Raw genomic sequence first — 27,870 nt, forward strand, 5'->3', positions numbered from 1 at the left:
TGTCAATGGAAAAATTAAAGAACCACCTTTATAATAATTATGCATTTCTCTTTTTAAAGTGTGTCTTCATCCAGAGTCCTGGTTTTAAGCATTGCGTGTGTATAGACAAATATATATGCACACACACATACATAGAATCATGTGAACTGATGCAGGCATTTATGGATAAGTATCAGATGACTTAGAATGGTTTGGAGACTATTCTGAACTGGCTAGAACTTTGAGTTAAAAAGACTAATTAACTTGACCAAATAGGAAGGGAGCATCATTTCAGGTGTTTTCACATGTTTTCTTGTTTCGTCCTTTTAACATTTAATTTTTATAGCATTAATACAAGATAAGTATCATTATATTCATTTTAATGTACAGGAAATTTAGGGCCTGTTAGGTTAAGCAGTTTTGCCCACGATCATAGAGCTTGTCAGTGGTAGTACTGGGATTTGAACTTCTCACTCTCCATTGGAACATGCTGGGACCTGTAAGTGAAAATTCTCAGTGATTAAAGATTTTGTAAGTATTTCCTAATGAGACTATTGCTTATTTGTTTGTTTTTGCTTAGAGATAATTGACATTTTCTTTATTAGCAGCCTTCTTTCCAAATGAATTTATCTTTTTATTGTTCTTAAATGTCTAAAATAATCAACCAGACTTAAGTAGCGTTCTTCTGATCATTGTTCTGTGTGGGATCTTACACAACATAAAAGTAGAATACAGTTATTCTACTTAATGCAGAGAGTTTCTCTCCATTTCTTCCTGCCTGCTCCCTACCTTTGAAAATAATTGGTGTTTGAACCAAAGCCCAGGACAGCATTTCCTAGGAAGATGCCATTAAGTTTATTATTTCTATTTAATAATATTTTAGTTCAATCACTCACTCAACAAATATTTATGTTCCAGGAACTGTTCTAGGCCATGGGGACAAAACAGTGAACAAAACAGAAGACATTCAGTGCCCTCATGGACCTTTTATTTTAGACAGAGGCAGACAATGATCTAAAATGTACACGCAGACACACACATATCTATGTATATATACATATACTTTATATGCATACATATATACACACGTATATGCATGTTATGTATATGCATGTTATGTATATATTACATATATATAGTATCAGGGGGTGGATGGGAAGTGCTGTGGAGAAAATTGAAGCAGGATAGAGGAGAAGTCCCTAATTTACAATAGGTAGTCAGGGAAGTACCCTCTGATAAGATGATATTTGCTGGGAAGCCTCAAGGAAGCGAGGGAGTAAGTCCAACACCTCGTTTTGTTTGTAAAGTGCCACGTGGTGGCTTCTCTTTCTGGTTCCCAGCAGAGAAGTGACCAGGGGTCACCACATAGAGCTGGGCCCTGCATAGGGTCTCCCAGCCAAGGGGGTGAATGGGGGTATGAATCCAACCTGTGTTCCTCTTGCCAAGCTTGTGCCCATGAGGCTGCCTCTGAGCAAAGGGGCATCTTTTTCTAGTGCTCACACAGGCGCCATATTGGTCCTGGGTGAGATAACATGGTGGAGTGAAATGCAGTGGACCCATAGGCCTTCTGCCATCCTTTCAAAGGGGTAGGGGTCTGAGGAATACCCTTCCTCAGATAACAGCAACTATGACCAGCCTGACCCACACCATTTCAATTTCATGGCTGTTGTCTCATTTTGTTCTGTTATCCCTCTGAGGTGTGTAGCCCGAGTGTCATTTCAGTGCTGAGGAAGTTGGGGCCCAGGGAAGTTAAATGATGTGTGACGGTCACCCAGCTGTTGAGTGGCAGGGCCAAGAGGAGATTGCAGCCTAATTTCAGATCTTGTGCTCTTCATTCTTTCCTTGAAGTGTCAAGGGCTGATTACCAATCTTGTTGCCCCACCAACCCCTTGCTTTTTTGTGGTTTCTGAGCCTGAAGCAAATCACTGGTTTGGACCCTTCACTTGTGGCCCTGGACGTGGCAGGAGGTGGCCTGAGCGTGCCCGGCCCTGGCTGAGGTCACTGGGGGCCTCCTGCCTCTCTGAGCCCCTTGCCAGGCATTCTGGAGCCAGCAGCGCTGTGGTTCTGAAACAAGAAGCCTTCAGCAGTTCTCTGACTCTTTTTTTCCTTCCCCTCAGGAAGTCAAGTTGGGGATTTTATGAGCTAACGTAACTATTTACCCAGAGGCCGCTGGAAGACTATAAAGGGATGATTGATTAATTGATTAATTTTACATGTGGAGGAGATGAGTTAGAAGTAACCCTACTATAAAGCAGTCTGAGATGGGGCTTGGTGGGCAACACCTTTCCCAAGGTCCCAGAGACAGGTTAGGGACTTGGAGCAAGAGCCCAGGGCACCCAGGAAAAAGGGGCAGGCACATTTTCTTCCACTTCATGGGGTGAAATCCACATTCCCTGCTTGTAACCTTTGGGGAGGAGGTTCAGAATAATAACAGTAACAATAAGCACTTGGCAGGTGCTGAAGAGGGCCCAGGAGCCCAGCTCTGACCTTCTCTTAACCCTCCATGTCAGCTCCTCCAGGTTGGTGTTACCATCCTCAGCACAGATGGAGAAAAGCTGCTGCAGGGAGCTTCAGTAACTTGCCCAGGTCACCTCCTGCTAGTGACTAGGCCAGGATCCCAGATCTGTCTGCCTCCAAAGCTTGTGCTCTTGTTCTTCCAGACCCTGCCTTTCACACGACAGAGCTGTGGGCCAGGCTGTGTCCTATTTTTGTCTGCATTCCCAGCTCTTTGCACAGCACATGGCACAGAGCTTAACCTCAAAAATCTCTATTGAACAAGAAGTATGGCCACAAGCACATGGGGAGTTTTGAGTTTGTAGGGTTCCAAGACATGGTGGAGCCTAAAGGGTATCCTGTCCAAGGAGTGCAAACTGAGGCCCAAGAAGGGAAGGGACCTATCCAAGGCCATGTTACCCATTTGTGGCCTGGCAGGGACCCCTGTCAGGTGCCTTATCCCATGCTTTTGTACATTGGGATTTGTCACTGGTCTTCCTGGGCTGCTTGTAGGGCAGAGGTGGGCATCTCTGCCCTGCCTTTAACCTTCCCCTGCCTTTTGCCTGTTCTAGAACTCTCTGGAAGCCATTTGGAGGTGAGGAAGAGGGAAGAGTAGTGGGTTAGAGCCCAGGGAACAATTCTGGGACCTCTGGGTGTGAGACTCTTCTTCTCCCCTCCCCCAGTGCTTCTCCCTCCTGCCTGGAGGGGCTGTTTATGGTGCTCCAATGACAGCCTCTCTCCTCAGAAGGGATAATTTCTCAGGCTCTGCCTGCTGATTAGACCTGGAATTTAAATGAATAACTGTGACCTTGTGGAAGTGCCCTAGTTATTCAGAGGCCCGATGAGGAAATAGGCCTCCTGCTTCCGTCCATCAGAGCCCTGGCAGGCATGGCGGGAGGGGCTCCTGTCTGCTGGGCCCCCAGGAGGCCTCCGTCTGCTGTTGCCAAAGGAACAGACGCCTTTGCTGGAGCCTTCCCCTACCCGCTCTTGATCTCCGCCCCGTATTGTGTTCCTCCTCCATTGTAAGTCATCTCAGGCTGTTCTTGGGGAGGGGACCTGATTATGTGTCCTGGGCCTTGCCCTGTCTCCAGGGAGCCACTCAGTCCAGCCTGAACCCAAAGCTTGGAGACAGCTCGAGTCTGACTTTTGTTTGTGGACACAGAGGGGATGCACTTGAAGCTTGTTGCTCACAGGGTGACCTGCAGAACCGACCAGCAGATTCTCAGGCCTGCTGAATCAGAATCTGCATTTTATCAGGACCTCTAGGTGTATACTCATTAAAGTTTGAGCCACACTGAGCTCAAATTCCCACTCTCTCCTCCCATTTGGGACCAACAGGCTGTCTTTACTGAGAACTTGCGGTTCACCTCGCGAAAGCCCTCCTCTTCCTCTCTTGTGCTGGGCACAGAATGAGATATCTGATCTGGTTGTGGGGAGGAAGGAGAACGAGATTAGGGAAGGGAACGAGAATGAACACTTACTGACCACTTAGTCTGCACTGGTCACTGTTCAGGCACACTCTGTCTGACATGTTACATCTTTCATGTAGATGTAAGGCAAGATAGCATAAGATGGAGCAGGAGTTGGCAAACTATAGCTTGAGGGTCAAATCCAGCTTGCAGCCTGGTTTTGTATGGCTTGAAAGCTAAGAATGGGTTTTACATTTTTAAATGGCTGGGAACAGTCAGAAGATGAGCAATTTGTAAGACAAAAATTTTATGAAATTTGAATTTCCATGCTCGTAATGTTCTTTTGGAACATAGCCACACCTATTCCTTTATTCCTTTATGCATTGTCTCTGGCTAACATTTTTTTTTTTTGAGATGGAGTTTCGCTCTTGTCACCCAGGCTGGCATGTAATGGTGCAATCTCGGCTCACTGCAACCTCTGCCTCAGCCTCTCGAGTAGCGAGGATTACAGGTGTGTGCCACCACGCCCAGCAAATTTTTGTATTTTTAGTAGAGACGGGGTTCCACCATGTTGGCCAGGCTGGTCTCAAACTCCTGACCACCTGTGATCCACCTGCCTCAGCCTCCCCAAGCGCTGGGATTACAGGTGTGAGCCGCCTCACCTGGCCTGTCTTCGGCTACTTTTGAGCTGCACAGGCAGAGTTGCATAGTTGTGATAGAGCCTCAGAGCCTCTAAAGTGTTTATGATCTGGCTCCTTATTAAACAAAAGTTTGCCACCTCTGTCTCTATCATGGCACTGTGACCTATTCAAGTTACTTTACCTTTGTGGGGGTTCCACTTCTTTCATCTGCAAAATGGGGACAATAAGAGAACCTACCTCACGGAGTTGTTTTGAGCTTGTGTTAGAACAGTGCCTGGCACATAGTTAGCCATATATAAAATAGCTATTAGTATAAATGTGAAAGGAAAATAAATCTTGGGGCCCCCAGATCACTAAAGGGAAAAGTCAAGCTGGGAACTGCTTAGGGGAAACCTGCCTCCTATTCAAAGCCACCCCTCTGCTCGCTGAGATAGATGCATATCTGATTGCCTCCATTGGAAAGGCTAATCAGAAACTCAAAAGAATGCAACCCTTCATCTCTCACCTTTCTGTGACCTGGAAGTCCCCTCCTCTCTTCTTGCCTTTGCTTCAAGTTGTCCCGCCTTTCCAGACCTAACCAATGTACTTCTTACATACATTGATTGATATCTCATGTCTCCCTAAAATATATAAAACTAAGTTGTGCCTGGACCTCCTGGGGTACGTGTCCTGCTGACTTCCTGAGGCTGTGTCAGAGTGGGTCCTCAACTTTGGCAAAATAAACTTTCTAAATTAACTGAGACCTCAGATTTTCGGGGTTCACATAAGTTATCCATTTGATCCTTTAAGCACGTTTCCATTTTATAAATGAAAATACTTTGGCTCAGAAAGGTTTTTTTAAAAACGGAAAATCAACCCACCGTTGTAGCTGTGTCTTGGTCTCCCTAATTGTCTTGAGGCATGCTCCTGTGCAGTGCTGTAGAACCTCCCCAAACACACCTGCTGTTCTCTCCTGTCTCATATTCTCTCCCATCTGTCCTGCCCTTTGTGCTTCCAGTTAAGAGGTCCCTCAAACTTAGATCCCAGCCATTGTTCTCAAGTGGGGCTTAGGAACCGGTAAAAAGGGGCAAAGGAGACCAATACTTTGTAGAGAACCCACAGTGTGCCAGGCACCTACCACTTCACCGATGAAGAACCTTGAGCTCCAAGACATTGCATCCTTTGCCCAAGGTCAGAAGCAGGTATGGTAAGTTTCAGAATGTAAATGCAGGTCTGGAATTCTGCTTGGTAGTTCTGCCACTTTTCCCAGGAGGTGTACGCCCCTTGGGCAAGTCATGTAACCTCTCTGGGCAATAGGCTTCTTTTCTTTAACCTGATAGATTAGAATCAGATGACCTTTCAGGCTTCTTTGATTCTGAGGCTGTATGCTTAGACCATCTGACTGAGCTACCTTGGGGAATAGCAACCAGGAGAATGCCTTCTCCATTACCAAAGACTTCAACCTCCTAACTCTAGTAGTATCTATGAGATATTTTGTTTTTTCTTTGCTATTCTTTGGGGCAATACTCTTACTTGCTTTTCTTCCTTATTACTTTATGAGAAAAAAACACTTGAAATTGTTGAGCTTGTATTTTAAGCGAGGCATGGAAATATTAAGTATTACATGCCTCATTTAATGCTTTTGACATCCCTAGGAGGTAAATTGCTATTTGGCCCATTTCACCCATGAACAAATTGAGGCTCAGATACAATAAGTACCTCACTGATACAACCCAGTAAAAAGTAGTGGAACAGAGTGCAAACCCTGGTAGGTGCGGCCCAGGAGACATCTCCTAGGGAGTTCCACTAGAGTGTACACTTCACAAAGGTACAATGCTGTTTACAACTGTGCCCTCTTAGCCTAGAACTCTGACAATACATTGCAGGCACAGAAAAACACTTCCTGAATGAATCAACAGTGCTTAGGACTCAGCTCTTTGTTTTATCCCACGTCCTGCTGAAAGAAAGTCCGCTTTTTATTGGGGTTCATCCTGAGACAGAAGGTAATTGAATGAATCTTTATTCAGTGCCCATCTTGGGCTTGGCTCAGTGGGAGATGGAGGCTGCAGGGAAATCTACCTCCATTGCGTGTAATTAGATTGGAAGGGGGCCCTCAGCTGGGCTAACAGTGCTCAATTCCCAGCCAATTGCCTGGCTGGGGCCCAGGAAGACCCCCCTGGCTCCTGTAGCTGTTCTCGATGAGTAAGTGTGAGTAAGGAGCTGCTTCTCAACCTGCCTCCAGCTTTGGCTCACTCAGGGATGCAGATCACTGGGCCTTGGTGCTTTTTTCTAGAGCCGTTAGAAATCCCTCCTTTATTGTCTTAGGCATACCCACCGGGGTATTGGTTATGGTCACATTTCATTTCCCAGTTCTGGAGGGCAAGGCCAGAGTTTTAGCTGGAAAAATCCTTCGTGGTATCCTGCCCCTGACCCTGCCAAATGGGCGGAGGTGTTTATTTGTTGCTCCAGTGTTGAGGGCAGCAGTGGCATTTAGAAGGAAGGGATAATGAATGCTAAATGTGCTGTGATATGCAGAAGAACCTCATTCAAAGTTTTGTGCTGCTCAAAATGTCATTGATGAGACCATTGCGAGACTATTCTAGACCAGTTCCTTCCCTGTCCAGGAGGGGGAAATGAGGCAACAGACCTCCCACGCGACTCAGCTAAGCCACACAGCTAGTTTGGGACAGCCTTGGAGACCCTCCCAGTCTGCAGACCTGCCTAGGGAGGTCTGGTAAGGACGAGGCTAAGCTTGTCAGTTTGCTAGGCTAGGCCTCAGGAGGGGTGAGGAGGTGGAATGCAGCTGAGAGTCCAGGGCAGTGGGTCCCTTTATGAGGTAGCTTAGCTGACTGTGACCATGTAGGGAGGCATCTGAGGATGCACTGGGCAGGTGGTCTGCTAATGCTGCCAGCTTATTAGAGAAATGGTGTTGGCAAGAGATGGAGGGCAGGGCAGAGAGAGGACCCAGATAGACCAGTCCCCTAAATAATGGCAGCAATAACTACATGCTTTTGAGCCCTTCCTGTGTGCTAGGAACTGTGCTAAGTGTATTCCATGTGTGGTTACATGTGACTGTCACAGTGTTTCTGAAAGGATATCTTGCAGATGAGAGGCAGGAAATTTTACAGGTATTTTTCAGATGAGAGGCAGAAGGAAGTGCAAAGTTAACTTGCTCAGAAGTCTCACCATTAGTGAGAGGTGGAGCTGGCATTTGAATCCAGGCTTTGGATTATCGAGAGCAGTGGTTTGCAAACTCTGGTATGCATCAGAATCACTTGGAGAGCTAATGAATGAGATCCAGGTTCACTAAACTAGGATAGTTCTCCCAGGTGATTCTAATACAACCAAAGTTTGAGAATCACTGTTTTAAAATAAAGTCATCTTGAAGATGAAGGGACCTGAAAGCTTCACTCTTCACCGTAATTTTATACTCCCACATATATCATGAGTAGTGTGGGAGATTGTGAAGAGGAGGTAGAAGGGAAGATGGGATGATGATCTTCCTTTGAGTTCCCCATGGCTTTTAGGCCATAGGTCTAGTAAAGCCATCATGATGATACACCATAGTCAGCTGTGTATTTTCTGGCCCCCTTATCTGCTACCGTGGGCACTTGAAGGGCAGCAGTGTCTTACTCTTTGAGAACAGAGATTTATCCATGCGTGTATCCCCACTACCTGCCACATTGTAGGTGCTCATAAACCTGTGGTTAGAATCAGCATTTCAAGGAAGGAAGAGGCCCAATAGATTGTCAAGGCTCTCTGTGCACCTAATTTTTGAATCTTCTGTAAGAGTTAATTCAGACTTGGCTTGGACCCTTTCAGAGATGAGCAACTCATTGCTCCTTTAGCTTTTCCATTCCATTCCAACAGCACTGAATGTTTGAAAGCTCTTTCTTATCTCTAGTTGCTATAGCCTCCACCACCTGTATGGCTTCCAGCCCTTGGAGACACACAGAATAGCTCTAATTACACTCCTAGTGTTTGAAGACAGGGCTTTTGTCTTTAAGGATCTTCTTTTCTAAAGGCTAAAACATCTCCAGTTTTTTTTTTTTAAGCACTCTCCTACAAGGGGTTTTAATTCTTTCTTCCAGGTCATTGTTCTCTGAAAAATGACACATTTTATTTTTTGCATCCTTTCCAAAGAAGGATGCCCACACCACATACAGTATTATGAGTATGATTGGGATCAGTTCAGTTCATTATAGAGTGGTCTCAGGACTCCCTTTTTTTTTTTTTTGAGATGGAGTCTTGCTCTTTTGCCCAGGCTGGAGTGCAGTGGTGTAATCTCAGCTCACTGCAACCTCTGCCTCCCGAGTTCAAGCGATTCTCCTGCCTCAGCCTCCTGAGAAGCTGGGATTACAGGCACCCACCACCACACCTGGCTAACTTTTGTATTTTTAGTAGAGACAGCGTTTTGCCATGTTGGCCAAGCTGGTCTTAAACTCCTGCCCTCAGGTGATCCACCCGCCTCGGCTTCCAAAAGTGCTGGGATTACAGGTGTGAGCCACTGCACCTGGCCTGGATTCCCTTTTTCTAGACTAGATATCTATTAATGACAGCACCAAACATCTTAGCCTTAATAAAAAAAGATTATAGTATTAATTGAACTTAATGTCAATGAAAGTCTTTACTATTGTAATGTCAGTGGAAGTCTTTACTATTTTTGTGCCCATTTCTCTCCCTTTCCTGGACTTGTGCAGTTGGTTTATTTAACTAAAGCTTGGGATCATTCTTTGACTTTGTTAAATCCAGCTTTGGATTTTAAAAATCCGTCACACCATGATCTATTTGGGTGCAGTGCTTTTATCTAGCACATCAGCTGTCCCTTCTAGCTTCATGTCATTCATGAATGAAGAACTATTTTAGGGAAGTTCATGACAGCTGGAGAGCAAAGACTTTCTTTCCTTTGGAATGATTCTTTTCTAAAAGTCATTACTGCTGCTCCTTTGGCCCTTAGAGTGATGGCATAACTACCTTTGTCTCTCTGTCTTCCACAGCATTAATGCATGAGGAAGCCTCACCACTCCTTCCCCACTAAGAGATGGAATAGCTTGGGAATATGCTGGAGACATTCTTTCCCCTACACTGTAGTTAGGCCATACAGAAGCTGTTGGTTACTCATGGGCATGATAGGAAGAAACCCTTTCTGTTCAGTCCAGCCACCTTGCCCTAAGAACAATATTGGTCTAGTGGCAAACAGTGAGTGGGCTTGTATGATTACATGGTACAAAAGGCTAGGTGGTGAGGACTGAACGTGGTAGTATCATGGAAGGGCAAAACCCAGAGGCTGGAATCTGGGCAACCCCTATCTTGGAGAATTAGCAGCAGGATCTCTCTCTTCTGAGTCTCTGGAAATCATCATCATCATCAGTCCAACAATTCGATCCATTCTCAGTGCTGTGTAAAGCTTGCAGAAAAGCCAAAATCCTGTATGTAAATCCTATACGATTATCCTGAGTGTTAGCTCATAATTGCTGTTAGGTGATTATTTGAAGCTTTGTATAGCTTGGCTGTAGTGGTGGCAGGCTATTGTTGAAGTCTGCCATTCTGATTATGGGTAGCATTCTCAGGGGATTTCAGCCATTTAAACCACCATTTTTATAGGTCAAAACAAGTCACCTATCAGCAGTTTAATACAGTCCTGCCCAATATGTTGCTTGGTCTCTTTGGAGATCATCAGAATTCACAGAGGCAAAGAATCTTAGAGTTGGGAGGACTTTCTGGTAATTATCTCCTACAACCTCATTCTGACTCTCTTTTATGGCATTTCTGGCAAATAAAATTTCCCTTATTATTTTACCATCTGTTCATGCCAAATGTGCTTGTTTTTTTTTTTTTTTTTTCCATCATGCACGTACAACTTTAAAAACACTCGACGGGGGCCAGGTGTGGTGGCTCACACCTGTAATCCCAGCACTTTGGGAGGCCGAGGTGGGCAGATCACGAGGTCAAGAGATCAAGACCATCCTGGCCAACATGGTGAAACCCCGTCTCTACTAAAAATACAGAAATTAGCTGGGCGTGGTGGCAGACGCCTATAATCCCAGCTACTGGGAAGGCTGGGGCAGGAGAATCGCTTGAACCTGGGAGGCAGAGGTTGCAGTGAGCTGAGACTGTGCCACTGCACTCCAGCCTGACAACAGAGCAAGACTCCATCTCAAAAAGAAACAAAACAAAACAAAACAAAACAAAACAAAACAAAGCTGCTCAATGGTAGCTCTCATGTTCTTACATGAGTTTTTTACAAAGTTAGCTGCACATAGTAGTTCCTTGAGCTGTTCTGCATGTTGACATGTTTTGGGTCCCTCATGGTCCTAGGTATTCTCCTTTGGAATTAATACTCCACTTGACTAATGCCTCCCCTAATGTATGGCAACATACACTGAACCAAAACCCTATATCTGGTATAGACAATGCTGAGAAAAGGTGAGACTTTTGAACATTTTTATTCTGGTAGGTAGAGGATTGCACTTAAGTGCCAAAATTTACATTTAGCCCTTAAAATTAAATTTCACTTTTGCCTGTTCTCATCCTTTTGGACCCTAATTCTTATATCTAACAAATTAGTTATTTTCAGGTTGAGGTCATCACAACATCCAGACAGCATGCCATGAATGTCTTCAGACACATCATTGATCCAAATGTGGAGCAGGCCTAGGCTCTGCTGTAAGGAACTAGTGAACCCTGGGCAGAAAAAGTAGATTCAGGTTCACAGTGAAGGTCAGGGAATTACTCAGGGAAGGGCTGGTCTGAGACAAAATTATGGATTTCACCTGTAATCGCAACTACTCAGGAGGCTGAGGTGGGAGGTTCACTTGAGCCCAGGAGTTTGAGGCTGCAGTGAGCCACGATCCACGATTGTGCCACTGCACTCTAGCCTGGGCAACAGAGTGAGACCTTGTCTCAAAAAAAAAGGGGGACTTAGGTAGAAGGTTTCTTCTCACCCTTCCCCTTTCCTGTGAGCATTCTTCTCAATCCCACGCTGTCTCCTGTGCTCTGCCTCCTGCCCATGGTGTCAGACTTCTTCAGTCTGCGTGTCTCTTGACTTTCTCCATTCAAAAGCTCCTGTGCATGCCCCTGTCTTGGATGAGAGACCTTTAACCTGGCTGGCCTGATGATCTCATACATGACAGTATCCATGACTGAGGAGTCTGAGTGGGTCTCATGTTTAAATTTGCGTTTTGAAGAGAGAAGTGGCTTTATGCCACTAGATAACTTGGGAAAGGAAGAATTTCATGTTTTAGTAGATTCTGTGGATGAGGATTGAGGAAAGGGAGAAGACAGCCATTTAAAAGGGCTTCCCAGGGCCCTTTAAACCATGCTGAGCCAGGGTCATAAATGAAGCTGATGTCTAGGCACGATTTTCTGCTTCTGGATTCTCGGAGATATGTCTCCTTTCTTCTCCATTAGCACTGAACTAGAGGGGGTAACTGGTGTCATGGTTACCATCACAGGCTGGAAAGTCCATCTGCTGGTGCAGAGTCCTCACTTCACCCCTCACTAAGGTAGTGTGACTTTAGCTCTCAGCCTTGGTTTTCTCACGTGTAAAATTAATGGTATAGCAATGTCTTTCCCATAGAGCTGTATTTAATGAGATAACACATAGCCATGTCTCGTCTGTGATAAACAACCAACAGATATTCGCTGTTATTGTAATTCTCTTTACCAAGTTAACTGAATTCCGTCTCTTTAGTGCTTAAAATGCTAAGATGTGTATTTCAACTGGAAGATGAAATTCTTCCTTTCCCAGGTCATTTTTGGGAGGGTTATCAAGCCACTTTCCTCTTTAAAATGCAAATTGAACAACATGAGTTTTTTTCCCTTTTCTCTCTTTTCCAAATTCCTGGTCACCCTACAGACACTTTTGGCTTCTGCAAATTTGGGGGCCCACCCTCTTCCCCCTTCAGTATCTCCTGAGTTCTTCCAGAAACATCAGGTGAATGTTTCTATGACCTTCTGATTTTATGTAATTACTCTTTTAAAAAGTCCTTGTGGCTTCATAAGAATTCATCGTTGGCACTTGGCACTTGCAGCAATTAGTGACATTTAATTTCTCTACTTCACTATGAAAAAAAGAGATGATATATGTGGATTTTTCACTGAGATAAAAGTTACTCTGAAAGCGAGTGAAATAAAAGTCTTGGCAGGGATAACTTTTTTTTTCGTCTTTTCTGAATCTTTTTCTTTTTTTCTCCCGTTGTGAGTGACTTCCTTCCTTCCCTGAAATGCTTTTGCCAATTACCCGGCCAGGGTGAAGGAAAGAAGAATGGATTTGAAAGCCATCTGAAGTGGGTGGGATATTATAGATTTAAGGGGGAGACAATATTAGCTTAAATGATGGAGGCCTTCAACTTCTGGCCTGGTTCCTGAACATTACATCTTCCTCTTGCCTGTTTCAGTAAATGGTTTCTATTCTCTGTATTAGTCATTCTCATGACAGGCTTCATGATGGCCACAGCCGCTTACAAATGACTTTGCTTTCATAGCCATTTCCATTTTCCCGAGCTGCAAAAGCAGCTATAGCTATCTCCATGGGGATTTTCCCAAAGGGTGTAACATAGTTTAGAGGGCCTTACGTGTACTTTGCATATAATTTACATATGATTTGCAGTCTATTCTAAGGCAATTTCAACTTTGTATGCCTTATCTCCTGGTGATCTTTTTCTCCTCTTATTCCTCTATGTACTCTGAGAACCTGTGCGCCACAGATAGGCAGGTACAAGAAGGGTGGAATATATTAATAGGATTAGAAAGAGGGAGGTGGAAGGGTCAAAAGTATCAGACATCCTGTTGGGATCCAGCTGGAGTAGCACTTTTTCAGGGTGTGACATCAAACAGGAGACACTTCCGTTGCTTTCTTATATTTTTGTAATTATTTTTTAAAAAAGGAATTGTAGTTCCATAAGAATTTGACATTGGCAATTCTTAATTTCCTTAGATGAACTTTAATGGTGCTGCATTTTGAGTCATAGTTGAAGGTCTGTTCAAAGCCAGAGCCGATGGTGAGACTGTTTTGGAAAGGTGTGGTCCCCTCTGCTTCCATGAGCCCCCGTTTTAGCCTGTGCCTTTTCTTTTGGCAGCCCTGGAATATCAAACCCAGAATAAATGCTAAACTCCAAAACCAGCCAGGGTGCTTGTCCTAGGGCTGGCCGTGTGGCCTGGGAGATTGCTGCTGATGGGCATGCATTTTGACCCCCTGTTTCTGAGGTCGACTAGAAGGTCCATCTTCATTTTTGCCCCTTCCTCATCTACAACATACAGAATGCATACCTAGCATAGACTCTGTTTCCTTTCTTGCTAATTATATCCTACTCAGTTAAGATTTTTTGAGCATTATTTTCTATAATTTATGTTGGAAAGCCATATAGTTCCTTTTCCTTTTTTTTTGAATGTAAAATTATTTCAACATTTATATCTTAATGTTGAATATGCTTGGAAAAAAGAACCTCCAGGATATCTTAATATTTCCCCACTCCTCCCAGGTTAAGACTCAGGTCTCCAACCCCTTTTCCTTTGAGGTGTCATTCACTGACACAGGTGCTGACCCTCTCATCTATGAATGGGGTTGTGAGAAGCCCTTATATTAATATTTGTCCTGAGTCTCTCTCAGACTGTAGTCTTACATTGTTAAGGGCACACTGGATCTTTTGCTTGACTGATTCCTCCTTTCAGCTCTTTATGTGTCAAACAGAACTTATTATCCCCACCAACTTGAATCCATCCCCCTACTCCACCCCACCTTCCTATTTCTGTTACTGTTTCCCCCAGTCTCCCATCCACCCCTCTCCTAAAGCATCTCATCCATCACCGAAGCCTGTTCAATCCTCTTTTTTCTTTTCTTTCCCACTGCCATGATACTAATGTAGGTCCTTCCCCTGTAACTGAACTCTGTGCCTCCGTCTCTTTCCCCCTGATCCATCTCGTTCACAGTATTGCAAAAATAATCTTCTTCGATACCATCTTCCTTGGGTTTTTCTTTTGCCCGTGAACCCTCAATGTCTCCCATCAATGACAAGATCAAGTCCACTTTGCTTAGCCTTGAAACTCCAGACCTCCATACTCTGATTCTTAGGATCATCTTTCACTTTTTCCTTATATGAACTATGCATATATATTCATTCCTTTATTTGTATAGCATGCTGTTACGTCTCAACCATGTACCTGGCAGTGTCCTGGTTGCTTCTGAAAAGCTGAACAGAAAAGTCCTTACCAATGCACTTTATGATCCTGGTAGCTCATGCTGCTACCTGGAATGTCCTCCATCTAAACCCTAAACCATTTTCCAAGACCTGTTAAAAATTCCTCTGTCCTCCAGAAACCTTTTCTGAGCACCTGGAACCCTCTTTATAGTCCCTACTGGTCTTATTGTCTGAATTAATCATTTGACACTTAGGAATTATCCATTCACTCCTCATTCAATCATCAAACACACACTGAACACCTATTGTCTGTCAGGTACTATAATAGGTGTTGCCTTACATGTCAGTATATTTCCATGGCATAATAAAAATAACATCAACAACAACTGTTATAAAGCTCATGTCAGGCTGGGCGTGGTGGCTCATGCCTGTAATCCCAGCACTTTGGAAGGCTGCAGCGGGCAGATCACCTGAGGTCAGGAGTTCGAGACCAGCCTGGCTAACATGGCAAAACCCCGTCTCTACTGAAAAATACAAAATTTAGCCAGGCATGGTGGCACACACCTGTAATCCTAGCTACTCAGAAGGTTGAGGCTGGAGAATCACTTGAATCTGGGAGGCAGAGGTGGCAGTAAGCCGAGATTGCACCATTGCACTTTAGCCTGGGCAACAGAGTGAGATTCCGTCTCAAAAAAAAAAAAAAGAAAAAAAAAAAAAAAGAAAAAGCTCCTATGTGTAGGCACAAATTTATATATGTTAATCCTCAAAGTAACTTTTGAGGTAGGCATTATTATTAGTCAAATTTTATGATAGGAAAATCAAGGCAAAGAAATGTTTAACAACTTTCCTAGCATCACAAGTTAGAAAGTAGCACAGATGGGAATCAAACCTGGCTCTGAAGTCCTTGATCTTAACCCCCATGCATCACTGTCAGGTATGAGTATATATGTCAAATGTGTGTGTGTGTAAATATAAGCACATGCACACCTTCGCAGCTAGACTGAACTCTAGAGGTCAGGGATGATGTCCCACACTTACTTGTATCCCCACTACCTTATTCAGTCTATGCATGTGGTAGATACATGAATTGTTTGGATGATTGGTTGTTGGTACTTCCATTCACTGTTGAGGGGCTTGAGATTTTTAGCAACAAGTAGGAGTGTTTTGAGGTAGAAGGCGGAGAAGCAGAATTTCAAAATAGACCTGGGCATGATGGAATTCTTGGTTTCCAGTTTTTAACTCTGCAAGCTCTGAGGACAGGTTTGTGCAAGAAAATGTACTGATGTAAAAGCCCTTGAAAGTGGAAGATAATTCTTTTCTCAAAAAGCAAAATAAAACAAACCATATTATGGTTACATGGTTTCTCCCCCCAGTCCTGTTTTCTGTCACACTGATTCATATCCATTTTGCTTTATTGGCTATAAAACCAAAGTTTTGGCATCAGGATCGTATATCTTGTTTTCTGGCCTAGTATTTCTATTTAAGGGTTTTATAAGTTGAATGTGAACATTTTGTTTGAGTGACAATACTGCAACTACATATGTAGTTTAATAAAACCTGATAAGTACATATTTGAATTTTAAAAACACAGGTGGTGAGTTATTTGCATTTTAAAAGGATTCTTCCCTTTACAAAAGGGTCCACTGCAGCGTTGTACTAAATATCCAGTTCCCCTTAGTGCATTTATTATACGATTTAATTTACCAAAATTTGATTTATGTGCCACTCTAAAGGGGTAGCTCTCAAGTTCCAGTAAGCATGGGAATCACTTGGGCAACTTGTTTAAAATTCAGATCTGGCCCCCACTCCTTCCCAAAATTCTGATTCATTAGGTCTTGGTTCGTGAAGCCCAGGATCTTCGTTTTTAATAAGCATCTCCAGGTGGCCGATGTAGATTGTCAGTGAAATACACTTTGGGAAGCATATAAGATAAGGCGCAACGGTAGGGGTTTTTACGAGGCTTGAATCCCCTCTTACTACCAAATGTCCTGTTCACTCTTTATTTAGTAAATTTAAAAAATATTCACGTGGGTCAAATAAAGACTCTTCCATCTCTTTCCTACTCACTTCTTCCTGCAGCTGCCAAACATCTTTAATCTCAGGAGTAAAATGTTTGCCCTTTTTAACCCTCTATTTGACTCTTAGGTAGCTCTTCAGATCTTCCTTATTCTTTTCTTTTCTTTTTTTTTTCTCTCTCTCTCTGTCTTTTTTTTTTTTTTTTTGAGACAAGATCTTGCTCTGTCACCCAGGCTGGAGTGCAGTGGTGCGATCATAGCTCATTGTAGCCTCAAACTTCTTGGCTCAAGCAATCCTCCCACCTCAGTGCCCACCCGAGTAGCTGGGACTACAGGCATGCACCACCACCCACAGTTAATTCTTTAATTTTTGTTTTGTAGAGACAGGGTTTCGCTATGTGGCCCAGGCTGGTTTCAAAATCCTGGACTCAAGCTATTCTCCTGCCTTGGTCTCCCAAAGTGCTAGGATTACGGGTGTGAGCCACTCTTGTGAGCGTCACCTACTGAATTCATACACCTGTTCTGTTCCTGTTCCCCTTGCCACATACTCCAACAGACATTTTAAGAACCGTTATTTCTATGGAAGTTTCTTTTAACCAAGTCTAGGGCCTTTTCTTCTCTCTTCTTACTAAACCCTTCCCCCACAAAAGACCCAAAATGAATTTTTTGAACAAAACAAATCATGAGAATGACTTGTTTTGTCTTGATTTCATTCTTCCGTGAGTATTTATCCTGGTCCTAGAGAAACAAATACTATCTATTTAAAATATTATAGTTTAATGAAATTTGTTTAACAAATAGACCCCATGACATTTATGGCACATTTATCTGTGTATTTAATATATCATTGATCTTTTAAAAGTCAGTTGCTTGACCTGTGCTTTGTCTCTGATTACTTTTCTAAGTCTCTAGTAATCTCCAAAAACATTTAGAGATTTCCATACTTTTTTTTCCTTTATTAATCCCCTATATCCCTGAATTTTGCTGAGAGTAAGGTTCTCTGGAGTGATTTGGATATGTCAAATGTCTCCAGTAATAACAGAACCAATACAAGAGCAGATAACTGGTACAATTGGTTCCTGGTTAAAAATGTTTTCTTCTTAATAGATTTATCAAGGCTTGTGCTTTCCTGAACCAAGGAGCTCTTAATATCCCTGTTTGCCTTCCGTAATAATATAGCCAGAGGTTCTGTTATCTATTTATTGGGACTTTACATACCTTTTATAACCATTCAGTGCTTGGCTAGTCCTCCCTGATCAAGTGTGGAGGCCTTTCTAGGAAAGATGGTGGGGGAGAAGTGGAAGAAGTGGTATTGTTGTCCCTGGGCTAAGATGACAGTGATAGAAACAGTTCCAGGTTGTCTGAGCAACTCTTGCAAACAGGAACTTATTTGGTACATTCCATATGATTCAACTTTTGTAGAAAAGACTATCTAGAGAAAAAAAAGTTGGATGGTAGTCTCTGGAAGGTGGGATTGCCATTGATATTTTTATTTTTGTTCTGATGATTTTTCCCAAGTTTCTACAGTGACCATGTATTGCTATTACAAGTAATTTAAAAGAAAGAAACCTACTTTACCTGGCGTCTTAAGTCTGCTTCCCAAGGGACTTAATCTTTAACAGATTTATCACAAATCCTACCTATTGCACAGAACAACGGTAAAAGGAAAGTTCTCGTGATTAGGCCCAGAACAGTTCCGCAAACACAAGACTGTAAGCTAGAAAGCCAGGCTTTCTGCCCAGCAGCAGGAAGGCTGGGGTGTCCGTGTTTGTTGCATGTCCCAGGGTATGTGCATGTGGAGTCTGACATGTGAGCAAGCGTGTGGCCCCTGTCACTCCTTTTTCCACTCAAGGATTAAGATTGTATTGCATTTGGGATTTTAACTTTGTCTTCTTTCTTTTTTCCTTACCCTTCCCCACTCCTCTTCCCTTTCTCCCTCTTTCTCTTCCTCAGGCCTCTCCCACCTCATGATGAGTGAACAAGGTAGGTGCTTTGTGCTTGTGGTCCTGCAGCTGCCTGAACTGCTTGCCTCCGTGCCTCTGGCTGGTCACAGAGCCTCATCGTCACTGGCAGGCCATTCGCTGCCTGTCCTTCCTGCATTGGGCCAGGCTGGCTGCAGGACCACCCTGCAGTGGGGGTGGGGGCACCTTCCTTGATGCATCATGGTTTCCCACCCCTATTGTCCCCTTGGCTTCTCCATTCTCCACCACCATTTGTCATTTTGGGCGCTGGCCCTGCTGGGCTGCATCCGAGAGGGAAGCATGAAACCAGGCATGACGGTGTCGATAATGGGGGTGAATGAAGCTAATTTCAGAGCAACCAAGCGGTTAACTTCCTCTTGCTCCTCCCCAGGCCCCATGCCAGGGTTCCAGGCTGGGGGAGAGGAGCTGGGCTCCTCCCTGAATTTCCCTCTGCTTTTTGTCTTCCCCTCCATTACACTGCCCGTAATGATCTGCCTTCCATGGTCAAAGGAAGCCCTTGTGGGTTTGACTGTTTTCAGTTTTATATAAAAGCAAAAACCACCTAAAGAACATGCTAATGTCCTCATGGCAGAATACTAACTCATTATACACCCTGAAGAAAACTGCATATAAAGATCTGTAAATTCAGCATCTGCAACCTAAAATATTCAAATATGCAAGGAATGAACTGTGCAGGAAATTCAGCTCAGCTAAGCACAGGGTGGGATGTGAATGAAGCCTTTTTCTCCTAAATAAAAATTTTCCACATTATCAGCCTAAATCAGGAGTTGAGAGCTGAGCCTACTTAAAATTGTCTTTTCCTTCGCAGTTCAATTGCTGCTATTGTGTTTCTTCTGAGCCTTGGGATGATTGCAAGATTGGTCTACCTGCCTTGCCCTGTAACCAAAAACTCTAATTTTTCTTGACTATGTCGTGTTGAAATATACATGGGACTCAGCACCTCTTCTGGAGGACCAAAGAAAAGGGGAAAGAAGGATAATTCCGTATATTCCTGTTTTTCTTGATCTTTTGAGGAGGGTGGGACTTCCCCTCCCCTGCTCCCTGACATTGAGTCCATCAGACATTTTTGACATAAACGGCAGTATCATCAAATCAAGGAACTGCCCGAGGCTGGAAGAAGTTTGTTTATGGCATCCAGTTAGCTGTGGAAGTGGGCAGTCGAGGGCATCCTGAACTGACAAAGCAGGGTAAGGAGGAAGCCTACTTTTCCAATGTAAATGTATCCTCCAGACCTAAGCCAAGATCAGTGGTGTGGACTTCAGAAATTTCAATAAGGAGATGGTTTGGTAGAGACCATATGTCAAAAAATAGAACTGGGAGAGGAGATCAGGTGAGTTCTCTAGTATTAGAAAGGGCTCCAGAAGAGGCTGAGATGAAGTCTCTGTTCTTGCAGTTTGGTGAGGGAGGGAAGGGCCAACAGCAAGTGACTATGAGGTGGACCTGAGTAGGGGATGTACCTGATGTTGACCAGCGTGCAGGTAGCTTGAGAGAGTTAAGCACATCTCTTTGAGGAACAGAGCTCTATGAATTGCTGGAATTCGATGGCTCACCTTTGGTGACAAGTTACACCAGCAAAAGCAGACTCTTAGAGTCCCAATAACCCCCTCCTACATTCTTTTTTCCCCTCCTACATTCTTTAGCCTTATGCTCCCAGGTGCCCCTCGGGAGTTCTCCAAGCTTTTATAGTGGCTTGGAGAACTGAGTGCATCACATCACAGGGCAGAGTGTGGCAAATGGGATAGGCTGATGGAGACTTCCTTGATCTTGATTTAGCTTATTGCAGACACACTGATGCAGCATGGATATCTTGGAAGGCTAAATCCCAACACTGGTATGAAAAGCATTTGGAGAGCCTATATTATATTCCTTATGCACACACACAGAGCTTCAGATACAACCATGCTCCGGAGGAATAAGTCTGGTACGTTCTAGAAAGAGAGAAAGACATAATGACAGACATGGATGTTGTGAATTCCTCTTTTGAGAGGTTTTCAAGAAAGGATGCAGAATTCTTCTGGGTGACTGATGCTACTAATATTTTAAGTTGCAACTTGAAGTTTAATCTGTTTTTAAGACAGTCCTTTGACTGCATTCCTCTTCCTTTCATTCTTTCCATTTCCTATCCCCTTATCTGTTCTCACCCATTTGATGATTAAGTAAAAAACCGATACTCTTCTTCTCACCGGTACTCCTTTCCTTTTCCTTATTCCTTCAACATGAAAAAAGGAGGCTTCTGTCTGGTTTCTGCTGAATCTTAACAATTTATTTTTGTGCCGATAAATATGTGTGGAAATATTTATGTATGTTGTGTGTACACCACCTATACATGTGTGTTATACTCCTGGTCCTCATAACTCATATTAATGTTAGGAAAATACAGGAGAACCTAGCTTCTCCGAGATGTTCCCTAATCATTTTTAGATTAAGTGCATGCAATTTCACATACATGTGGCTGTGCAGTACTTTTGCATGCAGACTTTGTCATGTTTCTGAGGATGGGACTGAGAAGAAATGAATGGGATGGAGCTTGAACATGAAGCTGAGGGAGCAGCCTTGCTGGTCACAGCGTTTACTGCTTGTTTAAGCTTCCACGTTGTATGTTTGTTTTGCGCTGCCTCCTTAGGATGTTGCAATGCTACTGCCTTTACTGTTGTGAGTTTTTGTTTTGTGTGTTTTATGTCTCTTTGTGTGTTTGCAGTGTGCTGATGTTTGACTCTCCTTGCTCTCTCTCTGTCTCTCTCTTGCCGCCTCCATGGTGAACACCATGCTTCCTCTACTTAATTGGACCTTCATTTCTGTAGGTAGAAGTAAAGGTAGAGCTCACTTTATTTTTATCATTATAACTATCAATCTGCCTTTTGAAATATGCATCCAAGAGGATTGTCGATTCTGAATATAGTCCAGATTATAAATTAATGCTTTTAACAACAACTGAAAAATAAGAATAAAAATAAAAAGCCAATGCTATCATTTCCCTTCAGTGCATTTCATGTTCAGTGTTTGGGGATGATTCTGTGTTGGCCTGCCTCCCTCTAAACTGAGGGCGGGCCTTCTGCATGATCTTGTACTCTTCCTAGCAGGAACGGGGGAGGGTGTTCTAAGATCCCCTCCCAGTAAATATATTGAGGGAACAGGGGAAGTATGAAATTATGTATCATTGTTGCTATTATTTGGAATAACTGAATTTGGGGATAAAATTGGTGGGGGAAGGATGATAGATGAGAAAGGGAGAGGATTGGTGAATTGCCTGAAATTTTATTTAATGTGGAATTGGGGGGGATATTTATTTATTTCTCTTTTTTTCCTGTGTTGTTTTTCCTGTATATGAGGGATTTGGAATTTTCTGATGGGGTGATGGGTTCAGAAGGGTGGAACTGGGAGGGTGTGAAAGAACACAGGAATGAAAATGTGTTACACAGTCAGGAGGAAGAGGAGAAAGAGATAACGTAGGATTTTAACTTACAAAGCCAGCCTTTTGCCAGGTAGGCAGAGAAAAGGAGAGGGGCTGAGTGTGCAAACTTGTGCCAACATTCTGACATGCCTTTCATCGCACCACACCTTTGGGTAACGCATCCATTTCTAATCAAAGCTGTCAGAGACCCGAGCCTAGAGAACCTGGCTCACCAGCTCAGATTGGATTAGTTGTTCAGGAGTGAAGGGAGAGGTTAATTGATAAATTATAAATATGTATCTACATCTAGTCTTCCCTGTTTCCTCCCTAATTCTCCAGCCCCTATCTCAGTGAGTCTGTGTGCTGTCTCTTCCTTCAAAGACTGGCAAGTAACAGAAGTAGGAAATGTGTTTTATGCCATGAGGATGTTGAAGAAAGAAGGGGCTGACAAGTTGTTGAAAACATGGATTCAATGACACGTCTGTGAGATGGCTATCGCTTATTTGAGTTTTATGCTTTTCTGGGTCTTTGAAAAGTTATGTATGGTTGCCTTGGAAGCAGTTCAGTCCTTTCCACTTTGGGGTTGGTTGATTGCCTGTTCCTTTTGTGCTAATCCCAGGTGGCTTCATTCTCAGAAATCTGTCATGGGGAACCCTTACGCCATTGCTAAGTTGGTATCTTTTGAAAGGAGGTGGGTGGGAAAGCAGGGAGAGGAAGAGGAATAAATGATTAAAGGGCTACATCTGGCTGTATCTCCACCTCTCCACTGACACTACTTAGCGGAAGGCACCGGTGACCTCATAGGCACAGCCACCAATCTGCCTAGGACTCAACTTTTCTGATGCATGTGGCACTGTTGCCTCTTCTCTCATTGGCAATACATTAGATTCAGTCTCTGTCTCTGTCTCCTTGTCTTTCCCTAATCCCCTACAATATCCCATAAAATAGATGTTTTGAGTGTTTTTTAGATTTTGCACGTGAGTATCTGATTTTCTTTCTCGGAGTCACTGCTACTACCACTACTAGAAGCTGCTGACACTTTCATGCACCAGCCATTGTGCTATATGCCTAATGGGCTTGTCACACTTAATACTCATAACTCATCTGTGAGGTAGGTGATGACATTATTCTTGTTTTATGGATAAGAACAATAAGGCTCAGAGTCAGATAACATAAGTCGATGACTACTAAGTGAGAATCAAACCCAGAATCTGTGCCCCTAACCCCTACTCTATACTGTCTTTCTTGGATACAAGGGTGACCTCCATGTTTAAGCCTTCTAGCTACCTCTCTACACTGACCTGTCATAAGTTCCAGCCTACCACCTTGCATTCTCTGTAGCATATGTCTATGTAAATGCCCCACTAAGGGAGGCACTTCAGTAGGCTCAAAGTCAACCTTCATGTCATCTGCCCACAAACCAGCTTCCCTTTATGATGTCTCCCTGTTTGTTAACGCATTTCCGACCTGCCTTATCACCATGGGGTGTGAAACCCAGGAATTAGTTTCTAACATTCTCCTTCCTGAACCTTCCTACTCCTAGGCAATTGGTAGAGAGAGAGCTTGTTGAGACTCTCCTCCAGAATGTCTCTTGCATCTCTGCTGTCAGCTCCCTGGATCAGTTTCCAGTTAGCACTTACTCAATTATTGCCCTCTCCTAATTGGTCTTTCTGCCTCTGTTCTCTTCTAGTCTATCCAGTGGTTGAGAATTGCTTAAACTCTGCTGCCCACAAATGGAGTGCAGGATTAGCTATCTCCCTTTCAAAGCCTTCCCTTATATGGTCGTGTTTACCTTTATCTTGCTCCTCTGTTAAGCTTAACTACAAAATTGCTGCTCCAGCCAAGTGGAATACCAAATAACCTCTCTAGAATTTCCTCATCTCTTACCTTTGCTTATTCTGTTTCTCTACCTTTTAATAGTCCCTCATCCCCTTTTTTCTGCCCATTGAAAAATACATATATTTCATTTCTTATGTGATATTTTCCTTGAATGCTCCATTCAGAGTTGGGCTCTTCCTCCATGTACCTCTCTAACAATTTATATGGAAGTTAATTGGGACTTGGACCACTCCCCTCTACTAGATTGCACGTACGTTGAAGACAAATGTATTCATTTGTTAACATCCAGATGTGTCTAGCGTAGTGTGTTCCATGCAGAAAGGACTCAAAATCTCTAATCCTCTTATCTTGCTGTCGTTTATCTTCCTAAAAGTGAAAATAAAGCAAAATTAAAATTAAATCGGGTCATGTAGCTCATCTGTTCCAAAGTTTTGGGTAGATTCTTCTTGTATAATTGTCAAGGTGCCTTCCCTGCTTTATTTTCAGTGGGCATACCCCCTCTGCCCACCTATCACCCCTGCCAGCTCCCCCATCTCCAAAAGTCCCAAAGTCACTCTGCTTGCATCCACACTGCATTCTCCTGCCTTTGGACTTTTGCTAAAGCTCTATTCTCTTTCTTAAATGTCCTTGAACATGCTTCTCCCTCTTATCCTTGAAGATCCAAGGCTCCTAAGTCTGCCAGACTTTGTTGCTGTGTTATAAGGTACCTATGCTAAACTGCCTTGAGTCACATTTACTCATGTATTTCAATCCACTCCCCAACACCTGTCCCACAAAGGACCAAGACCTGTGTCTTTGCCCTCTCTGTCACTCGTTCTACACAAGCTCAGTACTAGGGCCAGAGCCGTACTTAATGAATGCTTACAAAATTAAGTAGTGGTTTAACTGAACTAAACAACTGATTTTAGATATGGGGGGAGGGGAGATGGACAGGATTAGATTTTCAACACTGATGTTAGTAATGAAATCTCTCTACTTACTAACATGTGCCCTTATCACAACCCTCATGACCCCAAATCACTGAGCAAAGGAGTCCCAATGGGTCATGAAGTAAGACCACGTGTTCTGGCTCCACTTCCCTCCTCACTAAGGCCTTCTCTTGGCCCTGTGTGTGCAAGTGTCAGAGGGAAAATTTTATAGATTACACCAGAATAAACGTGGGAAAGGTCTTGAATTTATTCTTAGACATTTGTCAGAGAAAAGAAGGACTATGCCTCAGATGTTGTCATTCTCTTAAAGCTGAATGATGAAGTAGTAAATCCATAATGGAAAGAATTGTCAAGTTAAATCTACAAAACTGAGCAGGGTGGGTAGGCTATAACAAAAACCACTCTGTTGAGGAGGCTGTTGGGCAGGACATGGCCAGAAACAAGCGTGAACTTACCTAGAAGTGGCTCACACAGAGGACTTCAGCAACCAGCCTTGGTCAGGTATTTCGAAAGCGCCTGTTTAAGTGTTGAGAGTATATTTTGGCCTTCTTCCCCTTCTTCTAGTCCATTTAGGGATTGCCCGTTCTGGATGAGGTTACCAAATACCTTCCCTTGAAACTGAACTCAGGGCAGGGGTCACAGACCCAAAAGCCAGCAGGGACCTGACCAGTCTTAAGAAGTAGACCTGGAGATAAGTAGTGTCCTAGTGTAAGAGAAGCAATAGGTCATGGTGGGAATCATGGCAAACTGGAGAGTGCAAGTCCCATCAAAGGCAGTAGTCTCCACTCTGCTCCAGCTGATCGCTGCAGTGCAAGGATGCAGGCACAGTCACCAGATGCTCAAGAAAAGCCAGAAGTGGACGTGATAAAAATGTCATCTGAAGGTATCTTCTCCTCTCTGTGTACGTATGAACACACACACACCTGCGTGCCAGATGATTTGGTGCATGAGTCATAAGTTTTTGACCTTTGGCTTGAGAAGACAGGAGGAGAAAAAGATTCCTTCAAGATTTCTTACTGGATGTCAATAGTGGGAGGTAGTTTGATTAATTTTCTCTTTGACCATTGCTGTGATCAGTTACCAAGAATCCTTCCTACCCTCGGCACTACTTTCGGAGAGGCTGGTCTGTGTGTTGGGTAAAGCTGCTTTTGTAGAGTGGTGTGGGAAAGTGTGGGGAGGGTATGGAGAATGCAGAGAATGACCTGGGAGAGAGGTATCTGACATCTTTAATAACGATCAAGAACTGATTTTTAAACCTTTAGGGCGGCCGGGCAGCAGGGGATTTAGTTTCTTTTTCCTTTTGCTCCACAGAGTTTTGTATTCACTGGATTGCACAGTGTTGACCCTAAGATCTATTCTAGTCCTTTAAAGTTCAAAAGCCCTTTTTGATTTGTTTATGTGTATTTTTCCCATGTAGATTTGATCACTGGCCTTCTAATGCTGAGCTAATCAACACTGGCCAAACTGGAAAGAGATAATCAAGCTACATGAATTTGAACATGATTTCATGTAGATTGCATTTTACTGGTAATAACATTAAGAAAGCTTATTTGAGGAGCTGAGACCCCTCTTGTCCCTGCTAGGACTTGAGAGCCTTGAAAATAAGTTACTGCCTTGATAGCCAACTGTGTATGCAAATTCGTTTACTAATGCCAGCTACTAATTATGAAAATAAACTCATCTGTGCTCTATAAATATCTAATTATAATAAAATAGGGGCAGTATTACATTTCCATCTCTTGTCTCATCTGTTTCTCATCCACCACTGATTTGTCCTCTTGACAGTGAATATAAAATCGCTTTGTTTTTTCAAGAAGCCTGTTTTCCATGTATTTTTTCATCTAATGTTTTGAAAGTCTGTGGGGGAAAATAGATTTATTTTAAACATAAAAAGTAAATTGCTTGATTTTAGCAGCTCTGTGTTTTTGGCAGTGATGTCTTTGAGACGGTGCTTGAAAAATATGAAAAGTGTGTTTTTTTCTTGTTTAGAAATTTTGACTGGACACCAAAGACATTTTTTGCATGGACGTTTCTTGGAGCATTCAAAAAAGCGTTAATGTGAACAGAAGATTTATTAATAAAATGTACAATGTATCAGTAGAGCATTTTAATTAAATTCCAACTGACAATACATAACAGAAATTATTTCTCAGATTTTGAAACAACATGTCTGTTTCCTCCTCCTCAATGATCAATTTGGATTTATTAATTACTTATAGATTTTATGTCTGTGTATATATGTCATAAAATACTTTCTCCTCTAAGGTATGAATAATTATCTATCTGTTTGTATAGACCTTTGCTTATCCAGTTGAGTTAGTTAATCTTAGAAGATATATAATTTTCAACTGTAGATCAATATGTATACACACATAAACTTGACTTTGATAGCACCTACAGGCAAAGAATGTTTTGAATTGTGTTGTCTTTAAGATACATCTCATTTGTAAAGAATTCGAAAGAGTAGTCTGATGGAAAGATACTTAATGAGAGAACAAGCAAAGTGCATTTCCCCTTGTGCTTAGGCTTGTACATGCCATGGTCTGTTTCTTAGGTGTGTAGGGCAGTGTATATCTGAGTATAGGTACAATTTGCACAAATACATATTAATAGGCTTATACTGGTGTATTGTGTTTTTATATGTAGTTGCCATTTGTAGGTGTACTGAAAATAATAGATTCCAGGGTGACATGTATCAGAATTAAGCAGATCCTCTGCTTCAGTATTAGAAAAGCAATGCTTATTTGGCATTCAACAAATATTGATGGAGAGCCAACGATATGCTAGGTGCTAAGTACACAGAAACTGAGCAAACATAGACCCAGCCCTCTGACACCTTGCTCACAGTCAATGGGAGTTTGAAAATAGCTTTCAGATGTAACAACCACCTTTCCTCAAGTAAAAAGTCTTAAATGTATTGTTTTTAATGTATTTTTATATATGCAGTTTTTAAATTAATTTTTTTATTTTAAAGGGAAATTGTTAGGTAATCATTTAGTCAGATCACCCATGCTTTACATTATCAGAATCAGAAAAGAAAATGTGCTTTGTGTGTGAACACATAGGGAATTTTT

General features: G+C 42.8%; 1 protein-coding gene across 35 annotated transcripts in view; it reads left to right on the forward strand.

The window, feature by feature from the left end:
- Positions 1 to 27,870, forward strand: part of NRXN3 (neurexin 3) — a 1,705,132-nt gene that overhangs the window by 109,058 nt on the left and 1,568,204 nt on the right. For 31 of the 35 annotated variants that reach the window (XR_010130801.1, XR_010130802.1, XR_010130803.1 and 28 more), the window contains exon 4: positions 18,609 to 18,638. The exons of the other annotated variants lie outside the window; for them this stretch is intronic. Coding sequence is in view for 28 of the 31 variants with exons in the window: in XM_055361100.2 (XP_055217075.1) it covers positions 18,609 to 18,638 (30 nt within the window). In the remaining 3 variants the exon portion in view is untranslated. The remainder of the gene's footprint in view (positions 1 to 18,608; positions 18,639 to 27,870) is intronic. 35 annotated transcript variants of the gene reach the window in all.

This window comes from Gorilla gorilla, chromosome 15 (assembly GCF_029281585.2).
Source record: "Gorilla gorilla gorilla isolate KB3781 chromosome 15, NHGRI_mGorGor1-v2.1_pri, whole genome shotgun sequence".
Classification (NCBI taxonomy): Eukaryota; Metazoa; Chordata; class Mammalia; order Primates; family Hominidae; genus Gorilla; species Gorilla gorilla.